The 20205-nt window shown below is 42.7% G+C and overlaps 2 protein-coding genes across 10 annotated transcripts in view; both read left to right on the forward strand.

Moving 5' to 3' along the window:
• BDP1 (BDP1 general transcription factor IIIB subunit) overlaps positions 1-16343 on the forward strand; it is a 52980-nt gene extending 36637 nt beyond the window's left edge. For 6 of the 7 annotated variants that reach the window (XM_068927467.1, XM_068927468.1, XM_068927470.1 and 3 more), the window contains 8 exons: positions 116-302; positions 1754-1814; positions 3361-3556; positions 8771-8987; positions 9857-9899; positions 11240-11534; positions 12966-13203; positions 13906-16343. In XM_068927467.1, coding sequence (XP_068783568.1) covers positions 116-302; positions 1754-1814; positions 3361-3556; positions 8771-8987; positions 9857-9899; positions 11240-11534; positions 12966-13203; positions 13906-14034 — 1366 coding nt within the window. In that variant the 3' untranslated portion in view covers positions 14035-16343. Of the gene's footprint in view, positions 1-115; positions 303-1753; positions 1815-3360; positions 3557-8770; positions 8988-9856; positions 9900-11239; positions 11535-11620; positions 11881-12965; positions 13204-13905 lie in introns of those variants that run through there. The other variant, XM_068927473.1, reaches the window with a different exon arrangement.
• Positions 16344-17800: 1457 nt separating this feature from the next.
• LOC138064624 (methylcrotonoyl-CoA carboxylase beta chain, mitochondrial) overlaps positions 17801-20205 on the forward strand; it is a 38938-nt gene continuing 36533 nt past the window's right edge. The window contains exon 1 of one of the 3 annotated variants that reach the window (XM_068928051.1): positions 17801-17923. In XM_068928051.1, coding sequence (XP_068784152.1) covers positions 17801-17923 — 123 coding nt within the window. Of the gene's footprint in view, positions 17924-19301; positions 19437-20205 lie in introns of those variants that run through there. The other 2 variants (XM_068928052.1, XM_068928053.1) reach the window with 2 other exon arrangements.

The raw sequence follows: 20205 nt of genomic DNA on the forward strand, positions 1-20205 counted from the left end.
CTAATTCTCTGTGACTATGTAAGCATACTATTCAGTAAATACTTATGCAGGATTTATTCCATGTCACAGGATGATATGCTTAGTTAGTTTCAAATTAACTATATATATCTTTCAGAACAGAAAAAGAGATGAGAAATGCTTGTGGAACTTCAGAGGAATTAAAAGCTCTAACTGCATCACCAAAACCTGAGGCTTCTGACCTGGGACAAGAGCTTTATCCAAATCAAAGTTCTGTGGATGGACTTCCTGAGCAAAATCCTAGTCCGGCTGAGCATAATCTGTATACAATCAACTTAACTCAGGTAAAGAACTTAATTTAATTACAGTCTAGAGATGCCCAGTTTCTGAAACTCTGTATGGGAAGAGGTTCTCAGTGCAAATGTACTCACTCACCCATTTTACAGAGCTGGTACTTCAGCTGGTGAATGAAACTTTTATTTTTTTGTGTAGGCATAATCAAGCTTAGTCATTCAGGCGAACCCCATCTTCTCGAGCCTCAGTGTATAGCATTTCAGGGCTATAAATGATATATGCTAGCAAAATTTTGAGGAATTTTTTTAGAGTTTTGATGGTAGAAGTTCCTCATTTATTTATTTGGTCTGACTTCTCATGGCTATATTTGTTTGGTTAAAATATCACTGCTGTCTTTATAATTTCACAGACAATTTATTTTGCTTTGCTTAAACAGACTTTCCTTTCTTTAAAACAAACCTTGGCAAAACTAGATTTGAAGTCTTGTATTCAAATCGGTTAACGTATAACAAAATATCCCTCTAGAGGATAATTTAAAAAAAAAGTGTTTGGGATTTAGCTGATGAATATAATCTAGTCTGAAAAAGGCATATTGGGTATCCAAGAGACTTAAGCTGTTAACTCTTTTACCTGTGGTCGTTTATTTCTCCTCACTTTTACTGTGCTCTTTCCCCTTTATTTTAAAACTCAACTAAGAGTTGTACGTATCTTGTTTGTCCATAATGCATATAGTCTTCCATTTCCATCCTTTGCTTTGCAGTAGTTTGTGTATCCCTGCTCTAGTATAAGTGAGAAATGTTCCTGAGAAAGAGGTTCATTTTTCTAATTCCCTCAGGTTTTCTAGTGTTGCCTGAGGTCAGTGTCTGTACAGTTACCATGGAACAGCTAATGGGTGGTGACTTGTTTTCCCCAGTGCAATCTGTTGATGTGTCAAGGCTGATCTCAACTTAAAACAAGGTACAGAAATGAATTGGCTTTTACAGGACTGGCAGTCGGTGTGAGAGGAGGCAACTTTCAATGTAGTAGGGGTTTTACTTTTTTTGTGTGGTGGTGGTGGTTTTTTTTAGCAATGTTATGTGCCATAAAAGGGAAGAGAGATTAGTTGCAGAGCTTGGCGTTTTTCTTTTGGCGCTTGCTGGTTTTGGAATAGTTGGGGGAATTTGTGTTCTTAGCACCACTCAGCAGTTTATTGTGTGAGTCAGCCCTGACAGAATTGTACTGTAGGAAGCATACTTTTTTTTTTTTTTTTTTTTTCAACAAACCATCAATAGAGACAATGAGAGACATATAAATGATATATAAGTACTGCCCAAGTGTTTCTGGTCAGGCTGGTACGCTTCAACCTAGAACAGCCAGAAGTAGAAGTTGGCAAATTGCAATTATGATGATGTTACTAGATTTTCTGACTCTTCAGTATTTGACATGCTTTATTTCTTTCCTATTTTCTAGAGTTATTTCTCAGATCTCTTAATTTGTTTTATTGCAAATGTTTTATTTCTAGAGTGAAGCATGTGTTCAGGATTTTCAACAGCAATATATAAGCAGCACAGAAGAGACTTCAGGTATAACGTGGTAATATTCAAAGTTAGCAAAATCTGACGTTTGTGTATCTTGTAATCACATGAAGATGAATCAAAAAATTAAAGTGTTTTCATTGACATGATTTAAAACAATTTACTTCATTAACAAAAATAATGACCCAGAGTGTAATAGCATTCTCATCACTAACCTCTTATCTTCATTTCATTAACACAAACTAGACTTGGTAGCTTTTTGAATGGTACCTCATTAAGTTTAAAAATCAGTGGAGGAGAAACTTCTTGCTCTTTCCTCCCTGCTCTGAGCTGCTGCTGCTTACCTTGTGCTGGCTTCAGCACTTTTTAGACCTCTGTGAGCCTCTAGCTCACTAATCTGTCAGAAATTGAAGGTGGGCAAGGGGGAGAGAGAACCTGTGTAGTGTTCCACAGGTTTAGTGAGCTATAGTGGCTAATAAGTGTCTGGTGAGTGCCAGTGTCATAGCTGTGTGGGTAAGGAGGTAGGACTGTGTGAATATGGAGCATGAAAGAAGGAGAAACAGGGAAAGAAATGGGAGAAAGAAACTAGACCTTCCTTTTCAGGTGTAGCAAGTCAGCAAATCAGTTCCTAACTGATTAAATGTGATGAAAGGTACCAAGATGATAGCTGCTTTTCCATAACACAAGTTGAAATGGAGGTGGTTTGGAACCAATATTTGACTAAGAGATGGGAAAATCACTGTGTCAGAAGCCCAAAATACTTGCTTTAAATGGAAACTGCAATTTTCCTGCCAAAGGTGTAACTTCTGAGGATGTGCAAGAGGTAGGGCGTGTATTTCTTCCAGGATGTCTGTTGCAAGGGTCTTAGGAAAGAGCTTCTTAAATTATCTTTAGGTAAAGAACCAGAGTGAGTTCAGGTTAGAGTCTAACAGCTTTAAATCAGAAAAAAATGAGAACTGTTTTAGCTAATTGAGCAGCACTTTGGCTTTCTATCTTTTGAGAAGAACCTTAAAAATGGTACCTCCTGAAATTCATTCTAACAGATGGCAATTGGCAGTTAGCTGTTAACATCCATCTGTTGGCTAAATTATGTATATTTCTCATTTATTAAATTGATGACTATTCTTTGTTGGTCCTCTTCTGCAAGTCAACAGTAAGGAAAACAGAACCTTGGGATTATTGGCAAAACAGCAGACTCCTACCACTTTGAAGAAGTAAATCTTAACACCTGGCATTAGCAATTAGAGGGCCATTTGACCCAGGTTACACAAGCTTAATTAAACTGCAAGTTATTATTTAATGCTAGAATACCCATTTTAAAAAGCTTGATTCCTACTAGACATTCTTACTCTTTTTTGTGAATGATAATTGGGACTCTACTGCAATGGAGGGGCCACAGTGGGTAGTGATTGGTATCTCCTCTAAGAAGAAAGGAAGCATATTGTCTCCAGGATGTTCCCAGTCCCCTTTTCCCTTGAAAAATGAACACCTAATTGCTGTAGGTGGTGAGGGCATAAAAAAGGTGAACAGTGTGATTTTTAAACTGGAATGATAGGCTTTTATTATTTATTTATTTCCCTGAAAAAAATTACAGTAGTGAATGATGATCGTAGCAGATGTCCAGAGGAGGAACAGACATTCATTTTAACATTGGTGGAAATCCCAGCTGACTCAAGAGAGTACCATGATGCATCTGCTTTGCTGGAACAAACTTCGGAACCATTGCTACCAGCCCCGATACTTCTCAGCCCAATCAATGCAAGTGGAACAAGTGTGACTGGAGCGGAGAGGTACATGATTTACTCTTGCACATCTTAGGTGAAACATTTTCTGTGAACCTTGGATTCTTCTTTAAGAAGTTTTAATGTGTAATATTAAAACTTACACACAGTAGAACTTCTTAGAAGAAGAAATACAAGAGAAAAAGCAATCATCGCAGTAGACTGGGCAGAGACTTAAAAAGCAAATGAAATGTTTTCCAGTCAGATTTGAGAAAGATTTCATCAGCGGTTTAAAGCTACAATGTTTTAGCTATCCGGGATTTTGGTGACAACCCTAACTTTGGTTCTGATTTACCCTTTGCTGCAAGTCTTTCTTTTTAGTAGAAGTTTTGTCCAGTCTATTAATGCAAGTTCTCTTCTCAGATTAAAACTATGGGCATGATGTTATTCCACACCACTGTGGAAGGCCTTGCCCTGTGACCTCAGAAGTCCTTCTCTTGTTTATTAAAAACAGGTCTTTAAGAGTGAATCTGGGGTGGGTCAAGCACCCTGTAAGTCGCTGCTAGGCAGAGGCCAATCCCCAGGCATGGTCATGACACGCCACAGAGCACGTTCCCCAGTGGCTGTTCAAGTTGCAGCATCACCTGTGTCTGAAGCTTCGATCTAGACAGACCCTCTGACAGCAGATGCAGCTCTACAGGTGTCAGGCTGCAGGGAGTGCCCAGGACCTCTCCGTGAGGCCTGGGCTGATAGTCAGCTCTCCTGCGCAAGGTGTGCTGTGGTTGGCCAGTTGCGTCACTAGATAAAGGAGTTAAGGGAGGAAGTCAGTAGGCTGCGTAGCATCCGAGAAGATGAGCAAGAGATTGACAGGGTATTCTCAGAGACTGTGCAGCTCCTGGAATCCCCACCCCCCACTGCAGTGGACTTGCCGGAGGGCTCCGTACTATGTGTAACGGTACATCATAACACTGTTGAAGAAGGCTGGAAACTGGTCACTTCTCGTTGAAGAACAAGAGCTTTTCTCCTTCTAAGGCAAATCTTGAGGAGGAGCAAGTTTAGTGCCCTCCAAGCTGAGGAGGAGCTGGGCGTGGCCTCAAAGGAGGCAACTGGCCTGACAGACCCTGTGCCGTGCAGGAACACCCGGAAGAAGCGGTGAGTGATTGTTGTGGGTGACTCCCTGCTGCAGGGGACAGAGGCACCTATCTGTCCACCTGACCTCTTGTCTAGAGAGGTTTGCTGCCTGCCAGGGGCTTGAATAAGAGATGTCATGGAAAGACTGCCAAGGCTTGTCCATGCATTGGACTACTACCCTCTGCTGCTCTTCCATGTGCGCACTAATGACACAAAAGGCAAATTGGATAACATCAAACGGGACTTCAGAGCTCTGGGAATGGTGGTCAAGGGTCTGGGAGCCCAGGTCGTTTTCTCCTCAATCCTGCCTGTGAGGGGGAAGGACAGGAGGAGAAGTAGACGAGTTTTCCAAGTGAACAACTGGCTGCGCCGCTGGTGTTGGCAGCAGGGTTTTGGTTTCTATGACCGTGGAACCCTGTTTGAAGATCAACAGCTGATGAAAAGAGATGGGGATCCACCTTAGCAAGCGGGGCACACGCGTCTTTGCCAACAGGTTGGCCAGCTTGGTAAGGAGGGCTTTAAACTAGGCAAGATCAGGGAAGGGGAGTGGTATAGTGGCAGGGGAGTCAGTAAAACACCGCTCCAGTCAGGATGCCTCCAGCGGGTGCATACAGCCAGGGGAGACAGCATGGAACATGGCTATGGAGGATCCTCCTGCACCTCTCCTGAGAAGCTTACATGCTTGATTGGTGTACAAGCATTTCAGAGAGCCAATGCACGCAGCATGGGGAATAAGCAGGAAGAATTAGAGATCTGTGTGCGGTCGCAGGGCCATGATCTCATTGCAGTTCCAGAGACATGGTGGGATAGTTCACATGACTGGGATGCCGTCATGGATGGCTACGTGCTTTTTAGGAAAGACAGGCCAGGAAGGCGAGGTGGTGGAGTTGCTCTTTATGTGAGGGAGCAACTAGACTGTGTGGAGCTCTGCCTCGGGGTGGATGAAGAGCAAGTTGAGAGCCTATGGGTAAAGATTAAAGGGCAGGCTAACATAGGTGACACTGTTGTGGGGGTTTACTACAGGCCACCTGATCAGGAAGAGGAAGTCGATGAGGCCTTCTACCGACAGCTGGAAGTAGCCTCACGATCACAGGCCCTGTTTCTCATGGGGGACTTCAAGCACCCTGACATCTGCTGGGAAGGGAGCACAGCTAGACACAAACAGTCGAGGAGGTTCCTGCAGAGCATTGATGATAACTTTTTGACGCAGGTAGTGGAGATGCCAACAAGGAGAGGTGCACTGCTAGACCTTGTACTAACAAACAAACAAGGTCTGGTTGGAGGCGTGAAGGTTGGGGGCAGCCTTGGCTGCAGTGACCATGAGAGGGTGGAGTTCAGGATCCTCTGAGGAGGGAGAAAGGCAATGAGTAGGATTGCAACGCTGGACTCCAGGAGAGCTAAGTTTGGCCTCTTCAGGGACCTACTTGGAGGAATCTCCTGGGGTAGGGCCCTAGAAGGAAGAGGGGTCCAAGAAAGCTGGTTAATCTTCAAGCATCACTTCCTCCAGGCTCAAGATCGCTGCATCCCTCTGAGTAAGAAGCCCAGCAAAGTGGGCAGGAGTCCTGCCTGGATGAGCAAGGAACTCCTGGCAAAACTTCCAGCAGAAGAAGGAAGTCTACAGAATGTGGCAAAGGGGACAGGCCACTTGGGAGGAATACAGGGACGTTGTCAGAGTGTGCAGGGATGCGACGAGGAAGGCTAAGGCCCATTTGGAATTAAATCTGGCAAGGGATGTCAAGGACAACAAGAAGGGCTTCTTCAAATACATCAATAGCAAAAGGAAGACTAGGGAAAATGTGGACGTGCTGCTGAATGGGGCGGGTGCCCTGGTAACAAAGGATACAGAGAAGGCAAAGTTGCTGAATGCCTTCTTTGCTTCAGTCTTCACCGCTAAGGCCAGCCCTTGGGAATTCCAGACCCTGGGGACAAGAGAGGAAGTCTGGAGAAAGGAAGACTCTCCCTTGGTCGAGGAGGATTGAGTTAGAGATCTTTTGTCCAAACTGGACATACACAAATCCTTGGGCCCTGACGGGATGCACCCACGAGTGCTGAGGGAGCTGGCGGGTGTTATTGCTAGGCCACTCTCCATCATCTCTGAAAGGTCCTGGAGATCAGGAGAGGTGCCTGAGGACTGGAAGAAAGCCAATGTCACCCCAGTGTTCCAAAAGGGCAAGGAGGAGGAGCCAGGGAACTCCAGGCCTGTCAGCCTCCCCTCCATCCCTGGAAAGGTGATGGAACAGCTCCTCCTGGAGGTCCTCACTAAGCATGTGGAGGACAAGAAGGTGATCCGGAGGAGTCAGCCTGGATTCACCAAAGGGAAATCATGCTTGGCCAACCTGATAGCCTTCTCTGATGGAATGACTGGCTGGGTAGAGGCAGGGAGAGCAGTGGATGTTGTCTCCCTGGACTTGAGCAAGGCTTTTGACCCTGTCTCCCATCACATCCTCCTAGATAAAACTCGGGAAGCGTGGGTTGGATGAGTGGACAGTGAGGTGGCTTGAGAACTGGCTGGATGGCCGAGCTCAGAGGGTTGTGGTGAATGGCGCAGAGTCAAGTTGGAGGCCTGTGGCTAGTGGTGTCCCCCAGGGGTCAGTCCTGGGTCCAGTCTTGTTCAATGGATTCATCGATGACCTGGAGGAAGGCACGGAGTGCACCCTCAGCAAGTTTGCTGATGATAATATCGCCATTCTGTGATTCTGTGATACTAAACTGGGAGGAGTGGCTGACACACCAGAAGGCTGTGCTGCCATTCAGAGGGACCTGGACAGGCTGGAGAGGTGGGCGGAGAGGAACCTCCTGAAGTTCAACAAAGGCAAGTGCAGGGTCCTGCACCTGGGGAGGAATAACCCAGTGCACCAGGACAGGCTGGGGGCTGACCTGCTGGAAAGCAGCTCTGCGGAGAAGGGCCTGGGAGTCCTAGTGGACGACAAGTTAAGCGTGAGCCAGCAGTGTGCCCTTGTGGCCAAGAAGGCCAAGGGTCTCCTGGGGTGCATTAGGCAGAGTGTTGCCAGGAGGTGGAGGGAGGTGATCCTGCCCCTCTCCTCAGCCCTGGGGAGGCCTCACCTGGAGTGCTGGGTCCAGTTCTGGGCTCCCCAGGACAAGAGAGACGTGGAGCTCCTGGAGAGAGTCCAGCGGAGGGCTGCAAAGATGATGAGGGGCCTGGAGCATGTCTCCTATGAGGAAAGGTTGAGGGAGCTGGGCCTGTTTAGCCTGGAGAAGAGAGAGACTGAGGGGGGGATCTCATCAATGTGTACAAGTATCTGAAGGGATACCCGGGTGTCGAGGGGATGGGGCCAGTCTCTTCTCCGTGGTGCCCAGCGACAGGACAAGAGGCAACGGGCACACACTGAAACACAGGCAGTTCGATCTGAACGTGAGGAAGAACTTTTATCCTGTGAGGGTGACGGAGCACTGGCACAGGTTGCCCAGAGAGGTTGTGGAGTCTCCTCCTCTGGAAATACTCAAAACCTGCCTGGACACAGTGCTGGGCAATGTGCTGTAGGTGACCCTGCTTGAGCAGGGGGGTTGGACTAGATGATCTCCAGAGGTCCCTTCCAACCTCAACCGTTCTGTGATCTTGGCCGCACAGTTTAAGAATTCAAACTCCTATGGAGTTGTTGATGATAGGCAGAATTACTGATAGGCAGAGTTGGAGTACGTTTCCTGTTCCACTAAACTCTTACTGCTTTACCCAGTTTCCCAAATCTCTGCTGCTTCCCTAGATTTTTCACTCTTTTAAGCTCATATGGTAGTGGGGGAAAATGAAGATTAAGCTGCACAAGTGAATAGTACTTTATTGTAGGATTATCTGGGGTAGTTGACCCACTGGCAATTTTTACACTTTATGAACATACAAAGTGGAGTTCAGATGGAACAACTTCTAAAGTAATTAAGCCTGAGTAAAAAAATTCAGTTCTCTAACTCATCTTAAGAGAGTGCAACAAAATGTTTCTTGATGGTAAATGGTGCGTTTAAAGTTGTTATTGGCGGTAAGAAAGAATATCACCAAAGATACATGTTTAATTGTCGTTCAGAAATCTTTCACAAGGTAAATTTTGATTTGTTTTACAGTCACAATAATATGCTAATATATTTTTAATATATATGAATATATATATTATATATCACAATAAAATATTTATATATAAACAGCACTGGATCCTTGACAACTTCAGTTGCTGAGCTTGCTGCATCTTTAAATAGCAGTATAGAAAGCAAACAACTACAGAGTGCATCAGTAGAGGCCATTTCAAGTTTGGTGGAGACAACTCAAAAAAGGTCAGCTGCTGAGCTTGAAGAGAATGATTTTCCTCCTGCCAAGAAAATCCTGTCTACTTTAGGAGTAGGTAACTTGGAAAGCACTTATAAGGTGAGTTTTTATAAGTTTTTATACAGTGTATATGCACAACCTGTGATGGAGTATTTTAACTATATTTTTAGTGTTTCAGTGTGTCACTTGCTTAAAAATATGCTGTCTACTTTGCACATTGACACCCAAAGATTGCTTATTTTGAACCATACTACAGTTTTTGGGCTATTGATTTTGGGGGGAATCTCTAGGTTTTTATAATCAGGCTTCCCAATTGACATGATGGTAATATGTCTGTTTGACTGATTACTTCACCACAGGCTTTCTGTCAGTGATGTTGCAGGAGGGGGAACTCTAGATATATACTGGATACCTGGCAGACTGTCTAGATTCACTGGCTGATACTATGATTCCTAGAGGAGTTTGTTACAGGAAAAAGTTGTTAGATGTGTTCCTACTTTTTTTTTAATGTAGTAGTCATTAGTCTAGAAGAACAAGCTGCAAATAAAAACTGGCCAGCTTGTTTCCAGCTTCCCACTGTGCTTTCTGAATATGACCAAGCTCACAGGAGTGACTGCCATTATTTTTTATAAGCAGGCTAAGATTTTGTAGTGTGTCTGTGTGAGGGAATGGGTGATAATACCTCCACATGATTGAGAGAGCTTCTCTTGAAAGGACTGGATAACACATTCCTCTTCCTTTTCTGACCTCTCATCTTCTTGCCTTGAGACGTCTGTCATGGAAACACCTTCAAAAGCCTGCTCAGGAAGTGACTGAAGAGATGCCTGATACTCTACTGAAGATGTTTTCTTCTGTATTACCTCTGTTCTTCTTAGAACTGCATGCATGATTTAAGTTTTTGTCAACTTTCACTTTCTCTTGAATGGTGAGAGCAATAAATTATCTTTTTTTTTTTTTTTTTAATACAGGATTATTCAACTAAATCCACAAATCCTCCAAGGAGAGCTGCTGGTAGGTAAATTTAAAGTTGTAAAAACAGAGTATGATGAGCATAAATGCATAGTACACCACAGTTTAATATTGGTTGTCTTTTTGCTGAACAGCCCTACCAGCAGCAATTGGACATTAGAGTAGAAAAGAATTTTCCCCCTCATACCACCATTTTGTGTGTTCTGCCATAAACTAGATGTGTTGGATTCCATCTCTGAAAATCTCATGGCTCTTAAAACAATGATGATTCTAAAAGCGCTGTTAGTCTGCTCATGGATTTCAGATGTCTGCTTCCTTGAAGGAAAAAAAATAAATCCCTACCTAAGAAATAAAACCCCACACCAACCTAATAATGACAACCATAAATAGAAAATTTAGTTCATAGGAGGGTTTTCTGAAGCACAGAAATCACATGTTAATTGATGGATCTGGAAAGGAATTTTGTTTTGATCATAGTTCATTTAGTATCTTCAAACAAATGCGTCTCTTAACATTTCAGTCTCTGAATTATTTATACGTCAGTCTCTTATTTACACTTATTTACACTGAATATCTTCTTAGAAGAAGAGTTGGAACTTCTGTACTTAAATATCAATAAAATTTATCCAGCTTTTTAAGCAAGATAAATATTTAACATCATCTGGGAAAGATGTTTGGACCAAACATAGTATTTTCTTACATAAAAGAAAGCATAAATATATGTATGTATTCTTTCTTTTTATGTATACATATATATGTGTGTATATATATACCTATATTATTTTTTATTTTCTATAGACCTATGAACTGAAAATATTATCTGTGTTTTAACCATAGTATACCATAATATGTTAGTTAGTTTATTTAATATTTGTCTTTTGAAAATACATGCACCATAGAGTTCTTTGAAGGCTTATCTGCCTCTGAAGAATCAACAGGGGGTAACCAGAATTCTTGACAATATGATCTTCAGTGATGGTCCTTGCTTTAAAGAGAAATTGTAGAAGCTTAAGTAGCCAGATGACTTGGAGCAAACTCTGTCATGTGTTATAAAGGATTGGCAGACTGTAAAACCACACTTTAACTTTTCTCCATAACATCTGTAAGATCTCAAATATCTGTAAGGTCTCATGGACTTTAAAAGTAGACAAGGAACTTTAAACTCTTGGTGATACGTTATAAAAACAACCCCCCCCGCCCCATCCCCCCAAAAAGCCCAACAAAAAAAACCCCACAACCCCCACCACAAACTGAACAAAAACTCTGCCCTTCTCCTTTGGTAGTGGAAGCCATCTTGACATCACACCTATCTTCTGGACCATTGTGTTGTTACTGAGGGTAAACAGTTGAAGTCCTTGAATTACTTTCAACTCTTGTTACAGAGAATCTTTTTGAGAAGGCAGGAGCTTCAGCAAAGAAAAAGGTACTTAGCTCTGCAGTTGTGTCTGAGCCTGCATCACTGCTAGCTGAAAGAAGCCAATCTGAGACTTTGCAGAATTCAGGGACAGCATCACTTGAGAATTCAACATCCAAACAGGAAGGAGAGGTGATATCTAGGCTAACCTCTGAGAGAAAAGCTGAAATAAGTGGACAAAGAAAACTGGTGGACGTGCATGAATCTGGACAGTTGGAACACACTGGAAGCCTAGCAACATCTTCAAAAACTCCATTACTCAGGTAGTTATGGAATAATGTTTTGTCAGCCTCTTCTGTTTAGAGACCTTGTTTCCATATTGAGTTTTTGATGTCTCTTTTCCATTTAGTATTGCAAGAAGGACAGTATCCTTGTTTGTGACCTACACAGATAAGAATTATAGTGTCTGTCCTCTTCAGCAAATTAGAAAGGATCAAACTGTCTGCTTTGAAGTTTGAAGTATTTTAGTTATTAAATGAGCAGAATGACCAAGGGACACTACTGATCTATGGTATGTTTATGTAGACACTGACAGATGCCTCTTGTGAGGCAGACATCCGTTGGCTATGATATGGATTTAAGATAACTGTTCTCTTCCTTAGGTCAGTTTAATGCTGTATTATATATATACCTGTCCACTTGTTTTGATTTTTGTCCTTCTGCCAGTAAGATTTGTTATTGGTATAGTACTCAGTATACTGGATTTTTGGGGCTAAGTTAAGATGTGTCATTTCCCCAAAGGAATTACAGTCTTGACAGCTCAGAGGATGTTTCTTTCATCTTTCTGTCTTTATGTCTGTTTGGACGTATTTTTTTCTTAATTTACCTTTCCCCGTTCCCTCTAGTGTTTTGAGTTTCTCTTCTCCGTTGCTGTTGCGTTCACTGGTTTTGATTGCGGTACTCCGCTGCTGTCCTGATCCTGTTGTTTACTCCTCCTTTTTCATTATACTTCTGTGACTACCGAAATTGTATTATTTGTACCTGGGATAGCCATAGTAACTGGGTAGTAATGCATGAACATTGAGAATCCTTGCCTCAGAGTTTACTTTCCAGGTTGTAAACTCTTAACAATGTGAAAAGTAACCTTTGGCACTCTTTGCACCTCCCTCACAAGTGACTGCTTTCCAGTTTCTGTATATAATATAACAATTTACTTGTTACTAAGTAGGATGACCTCAATAGACTGAAAGGCTGCCGCAGAGTCGTCTTTCTGGTGCTTAGGTCAGTTTTGTGTGGCTCCATCCTTGAATGAGGTATCCTTTTCCATTGATTACAGGAAGGAATCTCTTTTTAGGTCTTTTCTTAGGAATATGTCCATTCCACTTGGAATCTCTGAAGATCCAGGGAGCTTGCTATAGGCTCTGTCTTAGTAGCAAATGGTAGGTTGCTGTTGTCAGGGTTGGAGACTGTTGAGAGCTTCTGTAACTCTTCAGAAAACTCTTCTTGTGCCAGATTATTCAGTAATACAAAAGCTTTTCTCAGAATAATAAAAACACAAACCCTAAATATTTTGTTATTATTACTATATTATTAGTATTATTATTACTATATATATAGTATATGTATATATGTATATTTTGGCATCTGAGGTGTTTGTTGCTTGTTGTGTAATGACTTGGACTCCTATAGCACTATTTGTATCTTGCTTTGTGGAACGATCCTTACAACGTTGTGACTGTATTTGTTTTGAATAGGGGTGGTCGAAAACCATTGGGATTTTTATCTTTAATTTGCAAAAAAAGTAGCTCTGAATCTCCAGAGGATACCAAAGGGAATAGAGGGAAGGTCCAGAAACCTCGAATAGTGACCCCAAAGCGAAGTCTAAAAAAACCTACTCTGTCCAATGAGGACGGTAGGGAATCCTGTTCCCTTCCCTCTACCAGTACGTCATCTGTGGACTGTGAGAGCATAGCTGCTGATGCTGCAGTTAAGGTATGTGTTTACTTTTGAATGTTGTCCCATTTTTGATATGTGAAGAACAGTAGTTGTCATTTTAGGAGCGGTTAGGTAGGCGTATAGTGTTCCAGGTTTTGAGAGCAGTATCTGCTGCAGTGGATATAACCCTGACCTGTGCATGTCTAGGAAACTCATAAAGAGTTGAGTTGTTTTTTCTGTTCACATATATTTATTAATATTTGGTTTCTGTGACAGCTGTGGGCCGTTTTTCTATTGTTACTTTAGCAGAAGTTGTACATTTGTGCATCCATCCAAAACTTGTGTGATGCTGTGAGGGCTTCTACTGGTATCTGTGCTTATGTGCGTGGGTCCAGGATTGGTATCCTGTGAAGTTTTGTATCTTGGAATTAATCGATAGCCATGGTTCTCTGTTTTAACTGAAACCCAAACCAATTCAGTGAAGTCAAACAATGGGGAATGATTGTTGCCTAGCATATGCCTCCCCTAAAATATTAATCCTTTTTCCCTGAGGAAGTATACTGTTGTCAACAGAGAAGAGGGGGGGCAGTGTGCTTGTTTTCCATTTTCAGTAAACTCTGAAGTTTGTATCTGAACTTCCTATCTAAGTGGGGGCTCAAGTATGTGTGTGTATATATGTATAAAGTGTGTGTGTGTGTGTATAAATATAGACACAAGCAGATGAAGACTGCTAAGAGCAGCCTTTTCTTTTTCTTACAGGTTCCCAGTGACGAGCGAGCTGAGAAGCCATCCCTTTGTGCTAAAGACCAAGAGAAGGAAGAAGAGCCAACCAGAATCTCTGAGTATTTTTTCAGTGACATCTTTATGGAAGTGGATGATTCAGAATAGCAAAATGGCTTGATGAAATCCTGGATCCAAGAGTGTAATGCGACAACAAAACAGTATTTAGAAAAGTTGTTACTTGTTCTACCATTATGTCAAACTTGTAACAACAGCTTGGCTGATAATAAGCTTTGGTAAAGATGCAAATCTCTCAGAAGCAACCTGGATGTTTTAAAAAAATGTTGACAGAACCTGAACCACTACGTTGATGTCATTGGACCAGAGCAGCGGCTGCTGGCTTATGTTTTGACTTGTTCAGATGCTGCTAGTGGGCGCATGATTATCTTCCAGAAAAGTGCAATGAATAAATGCTTACTCTTGTGACAGTATCCCTTTGAATCATAATGCTAAAGCTTGTGATACTGGTTATACAAGTTCTTTGCTTCTTTTTGTGAAGTATCCTGTTAGGAGGAGGAATGAACTTTTTATATATAGTGTAATCTCTGTAGATCAAGAAGGAAATTCTGCAAGTGTAGTCTAGTAAATACATAGATATGTTCAGCATTGCCACCTATTTTTTATTGGCATCTCCAAATTATGTATTTTTGTAATTAAGAAGTCTCATGTAAATTGAAAGAGCCTGACTTGAAAAGCCACATGGTTTTAACTCCTTTAAAATGTATAGAGAGAAACCTGGAAAACATATTTAATTTATTAAAAGATGCTGTACTAGGTTATTCTTTCCAGCTATCCTGTTTGAGGGGGAAGAAGAGATTAACATTTCCCAATCTAAATGCTAATTCCCCTCTAAATTAGATATGTTGAAAACAAGGGACTAAATGCCATTTCTGTTCTTTGGTATTATATGTAGGTGTATACGTCTCTGCTGACTTCTGAAGAGTTCCCGCTTGTGTGAAGTAGCACAAACAGAACTGTATCTAATCCTTGACTATAAAATGTGGATGCTTTGAGGATTTGCTGCTTTGAAGCAGTTACATTTGAATAGTTTTCCGTATGTTTTCATGTCCCCCTGTACTGCAACTTACTATAAAATTCTGTTGTAGCTTTAGATTTTAGTCTAATTTTACACTTGCATAGTAAGAAGATTCCCTTGACAAGATAAAGTTCATGCACTCTAAAAGTCAGGTGGTCATTGAAAGACTGAATATTAATTCACAAACTCTTTATTACCTGAAGGAAGTGTGTAGATTTAAGAAGTCTAAATTTTTCTTCTGTTGCTTAATACCAACAGGTATTTTTGCAAAAAAGTGATTTGTTGTGAAAGAGAAACTGATGTTTAAATTGTATTGTTATGCTCTCTAGAAATCTATTCTCAGTTTCAGGCTGGAAAGTGATTTTAATGGCAAATATTTTCATATAAGTATCTAGCTAATATTGAAATATTTGATGAAGCTTGAGAGTGTTTGCCTTTTCAGAAATTATTGGCAAGGCTTCTGAAGAAGCCTTTAAAACTTTATCAGTAAGGGAAAATACGCAGAAAAGCCACTATGAATTAGTACATTAGGAGGCCTCTGTCAACCACATGTCACAAGCGGCTGTATTTTCTTGAGACAATGAAAAAGGGACTAAAAATTCCAGAATAAACTTACTTGAAAGCATACTGTCCAAAAAAAAAGTTTCTGTTCAGACAGTATCGTATGTTCTGCCTATTCCGTTTAACTTGAAATGTTTATCTAAATATCATCTTACTGTAAACATTATGAAATAGATTAATGTATACATTAATCCTTGTATTGTATATCTTGTAGATACCATTTCATGTATGCAAGTGTTTATTTCCTGTTGTGTGGCATGTTCAAATCACTTGCACTGATATATGATATAGCCTGAAGATTTGCGAGGTGAGAGGGCTATAAAATAATGTGCCCTAAGTACTTTCTAAGGTGATAGCCATTCTGCATTTAGTTGCATATGCTTTAGCTTGCAATCAAATTACAAGGCAAATATAAGAATTATTTCATAACTAAGATTTAAGGTGCCTTATCTATCCTATTAACTGGGGCTACTCTTCCCTCTCACCTCCCCAACAGCAAACCATGTGCACTTTGTTATAGGACGCTCTTTTAAACAGAACAGAACAGAACAAAAAAACCTCCAAATTTAATTTGAATAGAGATAAGACAACTTTTGTTCTGTTTACATGTGGAAGCTTTATAATGGTGAAGGATGGAAGAAAAGCATTGTGAAGTCTCAATGCTTATTAGTTTTTGTTTTTGTTTTTAAAGAAGATGTGGCACAGGACCGCTTTGCTTAAAGGGTTGTCTGACAGGTGTATAATCGTGTATAAGCTTTCTGTTTCAAAGAAAGCAGTCATATTCTATATGTAAATTATGTGAATAAATTATTTTATATTACCTGTGGTTCCGTTTGTTTGAATGTTTATTGCAATTTTTAAATGCTCATATGTATAGTGAGTTAAGAGAAATGTTTCTAAAGAAAAATGAATGGCCAAGGTTTTGACTGTAGAACTAAGTGTTGCAATGCAGTTCTAGTTGTATGGCGATAACAGATGAATTCACTTCAACAGGTTTTTTTAATGTAGTGCTTAATTTAGTATCAAACTTCCCGACGTTACCTCTGTGTTAATACTACAACCTTGTGTAAAACCAAAGAACAGTTGAAATGCTAGAAAACAGCAAAGCTTTGAAAGGAAGAAGCTGCTCAAGCAAATAACTTAGTCTGCCAATATTACCATAATTTCTCAACAGTTCTGCAGTTAATGGGAAAAAAAAAAACTCCCTGTTTCTAAAATTACTTAGGGGTTCTCTGGTTGCACTAGAACTGTTACTATGTAATCCTGTCTGAAAAGTGTACAAAAATCCTTTCTAAACAGGATTTTTGATATATTTAGCACTGGTATTCCATATAGTGAAAGAGAACTCGAAAAAAGGCGAGTGCACAATTCTTGTGTGCTTGTGCATATTTATAAACTGCAAGGCTTTTTACATTTTTATCAACTTTAATTATCAAAGTAATAGCCATTTTATTATTCAGAGAACGCCAGCTGTGGAATACTTTTTCTCCCTTTTTTTTGCTGTTACATTTGTGACATCGCTGTTATTTCCGCAGCAACACAACTTGTGCGCTAGGCTGCAGAGGACCTAGAAAGCCCCAGCGGGTGTGCTGCAAGGTATGTCCCGGCTGCAGCTTCCCTTCATGGTAGCAAGCAAGTGTAAGTGGCAGTGCTAGAGGTGGAGGCTTAGGCAATGGCAGCCGCACTGCCGTGCACGCACTTAGTGAGCCTCCCTTCTTGCCACGCAGCGTTTGACAACAAATATATTGAAAAACACTGAAGAGAGCAATTTCCAGTCTGAAAGACAAAATTGTTATGACTCGCTTAACAATTATCCTTTAATAGCAATAACTGTCGTCGTTATGGAGACTTGGCGGGGTTTTTTTCCCCTGTGATTGCCTGCTTATTAAAAACTTTTGCCTACCTCTAGGCAAGTTTGGGGGGGGGGGGAGGAGGGCAAAAAAGCGGCTTGGTCCCGGAGGGCCGCGGTGCAGGGTGCGGGCAGCAGGAGCAGGGGCTGGCCGGGGCCCCGGCCGCGGCCGCGTCCTCCGCCCGCGCGGCTCCCCCCGCCCGCTCCCAGCGGCCGGTTTGCGCAGGCCCCCCGGCCTTGGCGTACCTCTCACCAGATTATATGTATAAATAACATATGTTCCTTCCTTTTCAGGGGCTGCTCCTGCCCCGCGGCGGCGCCCGCCCGCGCTGTGCCCATTGGCTGCGGCGCGGGGAGTGGCGGCGGCGGCGGCGCTGCGGGCCGGGCCGGGCCGAGCCGGGGCGGCCGCCGCCTCTCCGCTGGCCGCCATGCTGCTGGGCCCCGGGCGGCTGCTGCGCCGCGCGGCCGCGGCCCGCTCCGCCCGCGCCTACCGCGGCGACGCGGTGGCGGCCGTGGGCTCGCCGCCCGACGCCAGCTCCTCGCTGTACCAGGTAGGCCGGGCCGGGTGGGCCCGGCTGTCCGCGCCCGCGGGCCGCCCTGGGCAGGCCCCGGCGGTGGGGCGGGCGCGGCCGTTGGGGGGCGCAGGCCGGGCCGCGCCGCCCACCACCGCCGCCGGCCGCCATTTGCCGCCCTCGGCGTGGGAAGAGCGGGGCGTTGTTGTGGGGCGCTGCCGGCCGCGGGAGTTTCGCCGGTGACACCTGGCCCGCGAGTGGCGGCCTGAGGGCTGGTGCTCGTTTTATCGTTGTGTCTGCTCGCTCTTTTCTGCGGGAAAAGAGTAAAAATGAAAGAAGGGAAATGGGGTTGTTCCGAGTTAGGCGGCCACTGGGCAGTAACAGCTTCCCTGGGGTTCACGCTGAATCGGTCCTCGCTCAGCCTGCGTGCGGGGCGAGGTGTACGAAGCGGTGGCATCTTTGAAGTTTCCTAAAAGGAGTGCCAAATTCGGCGTGTTTCGTTCAGGTTGAGTTTGAAGGAACCAGCTGCATGGCCTCGAACCCTCCTCTGCCTCGCTGCGGCTGTGCCTTCCTGGCCTTGGTTTCTGGTGGCGCGTGGAACGGCCGCTCTCCCTGCGCTTGCAGCGGCGAGGCGCTGCTCCCACTCGTGACACGGAGGCAGGGCGCTAGTAGGTGGTTGAGGGTGTTGCCCAGTGATTTAAAAGTTGGAAACTACTTACCTGTGCTCGCAAATTTATTCCCGGGTTGAAGACGGGAGGAATGGTTTTACAGAGCCCGCTGGGCGCCTCCAGGGAGCGAGGGCACCAGCAGCAGCAGGAGGAGGACTCTCAGTCCCCTCTGTGAGAAGAAACCGCTGCTTCCCCGGAGAAGGCTGGGAAATTCCACCTGTTGCATTATGCTTGTACATGCTGGCGTAAATTGTTATTTTTATTTTTTTTGACGGGGCATTGTTAACGTCATCAGACTGAAAAGATTATCAAGTTGTGTTTGCAGTTAGGCTGAAGGAGCTATTCTGCTGGACATGGATAAAATCTGGTAGAAAGAGGGCATGCATTTGTTTTAAAATTTCTTCCAAAAGCAATAGCAGAGCAACAAACAGCAAGTGAACCAACAACATGTATTCTCTTTGAAATATTTCCTTTGCTTCTGTGTTTTGTTTTGCTTTGCAGAAACTTAAATTTTGGGGCAGAACTTAAGTGACTGAAACTTCAGTGTTTGTGTGTATGTGTATACGTGTATGTATATATATATACACAAATATATGCACACACACACACACACACCCCCCTCAAACCATAAACACTGAGTAATATTTTAATCTGTTTCCTCAGCTAAGCTGTCATTGGACTTTCCTTTGTGTATGTACCTTTAGATTTCAAAAGAAAAGCAAGGCTTGGCACCTTTTCGTAGAACATGTTTTTTACTTTTCTTAATGTGCAGGTATTTGGGCAGCAGTTTCCAATGGGATGTCAAAACAGGACAAGTTTGTCCAACCGTACTAGACAAGTCCACTTGCTTGGGTACGTCTGGTGTACGTCGTTCAAGCAGTAAGGTAGCTAATAGTGTTAGTATTTGGTAGAAATAGTTATAATTTATCGCGCACGGTAAATGTATGTAATGCTTTATAAACACACAAAGAGCTGCGGTGCCTGCTGTGAAGTACGTAACCATCTGAAATAAATGTAATACAGGGGATAATAGTGCAAACACAAGAAAGCATAACGATACAATGAAGGTCACACCTTCTTTAGCTGATGTTTGCTTTTCTGGCCATTAATTCAACTAAACAAGCTGTCCTTCGTAACGTACGCTGTCTTTCAAACCTGACAGGTAAAATTCTAATTTAAAAATGAATGAGTCAAAATTCTGGAAAATATAGCAGAATCTTTGTAAGGACTCCAGGCATTAGCTCTCACAGCCATTTTGCTCATGTAGCAATAACTCAATTAGCTCATGCAGTAACTATAGGATTAGACTGTTTTTTTTTTTTGCTTTTCGGATGGGCTTTACAGTTCCTAGATTTGCTTTACAGTTCCTACAGTTTTCTCATATTAACAGCAGAATTTCATAGAAAATACTGTTGTAAAGGCCAGTTTCCAGTAAGAACTTGCGTCGATTCACTTGTCGTCCTGGCGTTCTTTGATCAAAAGCCCACAAATGAGTGGTGACACTAACGCACTGGGCTTGGAGGGCAGCCTTTTCTGCGGGTGTTCAAATTCTACGATAAGATTTAAAAGCATCTTTATTCTTCCTTTGGAAAGTATAGTGATGTAGTGTTCTGATTAAAGACTTGAAAGATAAGATGTATAAATTAAGTGAAT

Source organism: Struthio camelus, chromosome Z (genome assembly GCF_040807025.1).
Source record: "Struthio camelus isolate bStrCam1 chromosome Z, bStrCam1.hap1, whole genome shotgun sequence".
In the NCBI taxonomy this organism is placed as follows: domain Eukaryota; kingdom Metazoa; phylum Chordata; class Aves; order Struthioniformes; family Struthionidae; genus Struthio; species Struthio camelus.